The 5,679-nt window shown below is 63.9% G+C and overlaps 1 protein-coding gene across 1 annotated transcript; it reads right to left on the bottom strand.

The window, feature by feature from the left end:
- Positions 1-572: 572 nt before the first annotated feature.
- LOC135579932 (ubiquitin carboxyl-terminal hydrolase 36-like) lies at positions 573-5,044 on the bottom strand. The gene is made up of 11 exons (XM_065069986.1): positions 4,795-5,044; positions 4,500-4,721; positions 4,106-4,216; positions 3,709-3,811; positions 3,310-3,377; positions 2,869-2,939; positions 2,603-2,685; positions 2,166-2,277; positions 1,737-1,877; positions 1,365-1,465; positions 573-1,074 (listed from the first exon to the last, which is right to left on the bottom strand). Exons 1-11 carry the CDS (start codon positions 5,042-5,044, stop codon positions 573-575), a joined length of 1,764 nt encoding a protein of 587 aa, XP_064926058.1.
- Positions 5,045-5,679: the final 635 nt, after the last annotated feature.

Genomic DNA, 5,679 nt, shown 5'->3' with positions numbered 1-5,679 from the left:
AGAGGAGAAAACAAAAAGGGGAGCCCAGAGAAAGGGGAGGGGAAAAGACACAGACAGGGAGAGGGAAGTGGGGGAGTAGAAGAATCAGAAATGTTTTCCCTTAGAAGCAGAAAGGAAAAAAGGAAGGAAACTTTAAGAACAGAACCCCCAGCGCCGTCCCCAGCCCCAGCTGCACAGCGGCGCCCAGAGAGCCGGTGCAGCCGCTGCCTGGGGAGGAGGCGACTCTGCAGCCTCCAGCTGTGGTGTCACCAGCTCCCATCGCCCCCGGGGACACGCTGCCCCGACAAGGCTGGCAAGGCCGCCCCGCTCCAGGGACTGGCGCAGCCACCCCGCCGTCCTGAGCAAGGAGGCAGCAGCCAATTCTCCAGCCTCTGCAGGGATGGGAACAAGAGCGGGGGCCTGGCCCCGCACCCCGACCCAGAGGGAGGGCAGAGCCCTGGGGTTTAGGGGCTCTCCCCGCCCGCCTCCTGCTTAGCAAGGTGCCAGCATCATTCCTGCACTCCCCAACACAAGCCCCGGCTCCGGAGGCACGAGGCACCTACTAAAGTCTCTGCGCAGAAGCTCAGACTCACCTATGTGTCGGAAAGCGCCAGCTTCTTGGCCGGTGGTGGTGACATGGTGCTGCTGGGCTGCGGAGCAGCCCTGGCCAACAAGAAGGCTTTCAGCTTTGCCAGCACCAGGCTGGCAGAAGCCCTGCTGCGAGGGTCCCTTGCCGGTGTCCCGGTGTTCTCCCCGCTGCTCCACGGCTCCTGGCCAGGGATTGGCTCCGGCAGCCCAGGGGAGGCGGGCAGGGGCCCGGGCTCCCAGCAGCGCTTCCGGGGAACCTGCGCTTTGGCCCCACTGGTGTGACTGGGGCCACAAAGTCCAGGTGCCGCTCTGGGCGCGGGTGGCGGCTGCGAGGAGCGCGGCTTCTTGGGCCTCTGGGCTGCGTCACCGGGAAACGCTGCAGCCGCGCGTTTGGCTTTCAGGGCCAGCTTAGGTGACGGTGACCCAGAAGGCAGGTTGACACGGCCAGGCAGGCTGGAGGCAGCTTTGGAAACGGGACCCTCTGAGCTCTTCCCGGGGCTGGGGATCCTGGGGAAGGCAGAGCAGGGCGCGTGTTAACTGCCAGTGTCGGAGCGACTGCAACACTCTCGTCATAGCTGCGCACGAGAACCAGGAGCCAGAAGCTCCGAGGAAGTGAGGAGCTCTTGAGCTGCCGCAAAACCACAACAAACGGCTGCCGCCCTCCCCTGAGCCAGCACACGCACGTGGGCACTGGGGCTACTTGGGCCAAGCTCCTTCCCACATCCAGGCATGTGCCCCCAGCCCTGTCCCACACGCTGAGCAGGGACAGAGGGGCCGGGGACACAGGGCACGCTCACCTGAGGTAGAACAGCACATACGCCTGCTGGTTAAGGACCACCTTGATGTTACTGGGGCGGACCACGTTGTCATTCATTTGGTACCACTGCCCGTCGCTGGCCTGCGGAGGGAGAGAGAACGGGGTTGGGCTGTGTCCAGGGACGCTCCTGGCCTGAGAAGCAGCAGGAACAGCGCCCGTCGGCAGAGCTCCGCTCCCCAAAACCCGCAGGTGACCCCGGGCAGGTGAGGGGTCTCTGCAAGAGCAGAACTCCACGCTTCCTGTGATGGAGCACAGCCCGTACCCCACAGTGCTCCACACCACGCACCTCTGCTGAGCATCCTCCTGCCGACCCCCAGCACAGAGAGGTGCCAAGAGAGCGCCCTGGGCTCACCTTCACGTAGCAGTAGTAGTGTCCTGCGTGGCTGCTGTACCCCGAGTGCACCAGCACCGCGTAGAGCCCGTACATGACCGGATCCCCGCTGGTCTGGGACATGTACGGGCGGATGTTCAGGAGCTCAGGGTAGCCCACGTCCTGCACAGAGAGGATGTCTCAGAAGCGTGCACAGCAGATGGCAAGAGCAGCTCAGCTGTCCTACGAGTCCCGTCTTGTGAGGGAGGGAGAACCCACTCTCCCCAGGCAGAGCCCATGGTGAGGAAGATGCCGGGATGAGCCAAACTCCCACCACAGCACAGCACAGCTGGGGAAGGGCTGCAGGACTGCGGTCGAGCTCACCAGCGCACAGAACCACCTCCCACCCTGCTCGGGGCAGCAGGGCCTCGGGACAGGACACAGCCCCGCTCTGGATTGCTGAGCACTCACCTTTGTGATCTTGCCTCCGGTGAAGTCGGCAAAACGCTTCAAAGCAAGCGTGAGAACCCTGGGCGCTCGGTGGATGGTGAAGCGTTTGGTTGCCGACACTTTCTTCTTGCATCTGCACAGGGAGAGCTTGAGCTGTTCATGCTGTTCCACCACCCAGGTGCTTGCCAGCCCTGGCCAAGCCACAAACCCCACGGAAATGACCCTGCTGAGAGCGGGTTCTGCTCCAGGGCACCTGCTCACGGCCAGGTCTGCTGGCTCAGGTCCCCGTCTCAAGACGGGGGAGATGAGGAGTGACAGGCTTCATCGCAGGCTTCACAGCCACGCACCTCACGGTTTAGCGGTGGAGCAGGTAGAGAAGCCCTCCTGTACTGCAGCTGCCCTCCTGCTTCCCACCAGCACACCCGCAGCCCCTTCCCGCCCCAGCCCCGCACACTCACTTGTCACACAGGTAGGCGTTCTCTCCGCCCAGCAGGTCTGGCTTCACAAACAGCTCCAGTGCCTGCTCTACGTTTGCGGCTTGCTGCCAGGACAGAGGAGAGGTGAGGGCCAGGCAGAGGAGGCAGCGCAACAACAGAAGCTGATTCCCTCTTGCCTGCACCGTGCCTGACACTGGCAGGTTAAACAGCCAGGAGCAGTAGCGGTGCAGCTGCAGGAACATCCCCTGCAGAGCAGAGCTCCTCCCCACCTGACCCTGCCCCGGTACCGTGATCTCCACCGGCAGGTCCAGACAGGGGTCAAAGGTGTCCGAGACTGCTTTGCACATCGAGCACTTCACTGCAAGAGAACGAGCAGTGAGCACCCCCTGGCACAACACGGCACCACCACCCCCAGCACAGCGCAGGCGGCTGCCGTGTTGCCCTTTTCCGCGTTTGGGCTCTGGGACGGCAGCACCAGCATTCGCAGTCTGTACGTGCTGGGACAACAAGTGTTGCGGGACAGCTGGCAACGTGGGTTCCTTTGCTGGTGGCAATGAGCTGGGGACCCACAGCCAGCAGCTTCGTGGCCCACAGATACCAAAAGACTGACCAGCTGCAGCTCTGCATAATTTGCACATGCTTAGTGACTTTTCCAAGTTACTGCAAGGCTCTCGGGGAAACAGCTGCCCTGAGAGGCACAGGCCCAGGCCCTGGCAGCCAGCACTCACCACGGGACCGCAGGGAACCGCCAAAGATCTGGTGGATCAGGGTGGTGGCTTGGGTCTGGCGATCCAACCTAGAGACGGCAGCTGGGATCACACAGCGCCCGTCCCAAGAGCCACCCCCACGGGCCAGCGCTGTGTCCTCAGGATCCAAACCCAGCCCAGTCACAGGATTTGGGGACAGAACCGCAGCTGTGCTGGGGTGGAGGTGTCAGGAGAAGGCAGACAGCAGCCCAGGGCTGTGTCACAGAGGGGCAGAGAGCTGGGCCATCCACCCCAGACCCTGGAGTCAGCACCTCCCTCCATGAGCCCAGCCCGGGGGACACGTTCACCCCACAGTCCCCTCCCGCGGGCACAGGGGACCAGCAGACAAGGGCAGTTGTCACCACCAGAGGCCCCACATACTCGGTGCAGTCGGGCAGGCAGGCCTTCTGCATGGCATCGATGGTGAAACGGAGGAACTCGTGTGCGTCCTCTTGCCTGCCGAAGCGAATGTGCGGGGCGATCTCTGCAGGAGAGGGAGGGATCAGCCGCAGCACGCGCTGCAACAGAGGCAGGTCCTCCCGCCCTCCCTCGGGACAGCGACTGCGGGGTTTGAGCTCCCTCAGCCCAAACCAGACATCAGACTCATGTGGGCCGTGGGGGAAGCCCCACAAGGCCCGTGAAGGCCCTGGCAGGCTCAGTGAGTCGTCTCGGAAGAACCTCTGCCAAGACCTGCCCTGATCTCAAAGGTTCTGCTCCTGCAATAGTCTCTGCCCTCCTGCACGGCTACAGGAGGGGACGCGAGGGCAGCCATCCTTACTCTTGAGGTCTCGGACAAGGGACACTGGCTTTATCACGCTGCCGCTGTTCGCGAACGCCTGCGTGACGTGGTTCTGCATGACGCACATCATGCAGAAGCCGCTTTGGTGACCTGGAGTGGGAGAGGAGAAGACAGAACGTTGAGGACAAACTCATCTTAGTCCTGGCTGTGTGCAGCACAGACAGAGCCTCTCAGACGCAGGATGCAGAGCTCGGGAACACTGCTACGGCCAGGAAAAGTGGATGCTCCCGTATGCAGGAATGTCCTCTCCACGGAGAAACGGGCAGGAGGGAGCAGAGAAGGCACATCCCGGCATCCGCACAGCCCCGGCAGAGCCGTGCGCAGGGTGCTGAGCGCAGCCCTGGGACAGGCGGGCGCTCCCCTCCCCACTCACAGGTGCGGCTGTGCTCCCTGGAGAGCAGGTAGTTGGCGAGCGGTGGCGTGTACGTGAGGCACTGCAGGGTGGCGTTGAGGAAACAGGTGTTTCCCAGGTTGAGCAGCCCGGCGCCGATGCGCTGGACACGCTGCCACTGCATGGCGAGGCACCCTGCAGGGAACAGCCCCTTCTGGGGCGCAGGGACGCCGTCCCCGAGGCGCCCCGGGGTCCGGTCGCTGCCTGCGGGGAGAGAGAGGCGGGTGAGCCGCGGGCTGCGCAGCGCAGGGAGAGCCCCCCGGCCCTCTGCACCCACCCTGCTTGACCGGCTGTCCCTCCTCAGCGCCGCGGGGGTGCTCGGCGGGCTCGGTGCGGGGGTTGAGCAGCAGGTACTTGGCCCGCAGCAGCTCCGGCTGGCCGGAGAAGCCGTGGCTGGCGGGCTGGAACTCGATCTTGTGCAGCAGCACCTTCGTGGCCGAGGTGCTCAGCAGCCGGCCCAGCGCCCCGGCCTCGCCCGCGTCCCGCCGCGCTTTCAGCAGCTCCCTCGGCTTCGCCGTGCCCGCCATGGCGTGTCGCCGCACGTGCCACCGCCTCGAGGTCGCGCCGGTCTCTCGGCCTCTCCCTCTCCACCACCACACACGCTTCCCGCGCCTCCTCCTCAAGTCCCGCCCTTCGCTGCGGTCGCTCGCGCTCGGCTCGGCCCACTGACTCCTCCCCTCGCCTTCGCCGTCCGCTCCGCTCCGCGTCCAGAACAGGACTGAGCTGCGCCTGCGCGTCCCGGCAACGCCAGGGGCGGAGCCTGCCGGGGGCGGGGCTTGTTTGTGACGTCATCGCGCTCCAGCCACGCCCCAGAATCATTAAATGGTCACACACTGTGGTTTCAGTGCAGGGGAACCTGGACACCGTGGTGGATTTGGCCAACAAAAGCCTCTGCAAGTCTTACAAGGCCAAGGCGCAAGGTGTGCGCTGGGGGCGGAGCAAACCTGGTGTCCCGGAACAGGCTGGGATGTGACCGGCTGAGCAGTCCTGAGGAGAAGGACGTGGGAGTTATGATGGGTTTATGTATATTTACTAGAAGTCTATCAGCATTTTGTTATTTTATTAAACTGTGTTTCTCTCAGTCCAAATTTCTCCCTTCACTTTCGATTCTCTCCCCTATTGGGAGGGGAAGGGGTTGGGGGTGAGTGATCAGCTGCCGCGG

Source organism: Columba livia, chromosome 7 (assembly GCF_036013475.1).
Source record: "Columba livia isolate bColLiv1 breed racing homer chromosome 7, bColLiv1.pat.W.v2, whole genome shotgun sequence".
In the NCBI taxonomy this organism is placed as follows: Eukaryota; Metazoa; Chordata; class Aves; order Columbiformes; family Columbidae; genus Columba; species Columba livia.
The sequence above is the reverse complement of the archived record's forward strand: the minus strand, read 5'-3'. Positions and strand labels throughout refer to the sequence as shown.

What these genes read in the sequence shown, in the direction of transcription:
- LOC135579932 (XM_065069986.1), bottom strand. Translation starts at nt 5,044, where the DNA reads ATGGCGGGCACGGCGAAGCCGAGGGAGCTGCTGAAAGCGCGGCGGGAC. An exon ending in GGGACAGCCGGTCAAGCAGG is followed by an intron (nt 4,722 to 4,794) that starts GTGGGTGCAGAG and finishes CTCTCCCCGCAG; the next exon opens with GCAGCGACCGGACCCCGGGG. An exon ending in ACCTGCCGGTGGAGATCACG is followed by an intron (nt 2,686 to 2,868) that starts GTACCGGGGCAG and finishes CTGTCCTGGCAG; the next exon opens with CAAGCCGCAAACGTAGAGCA.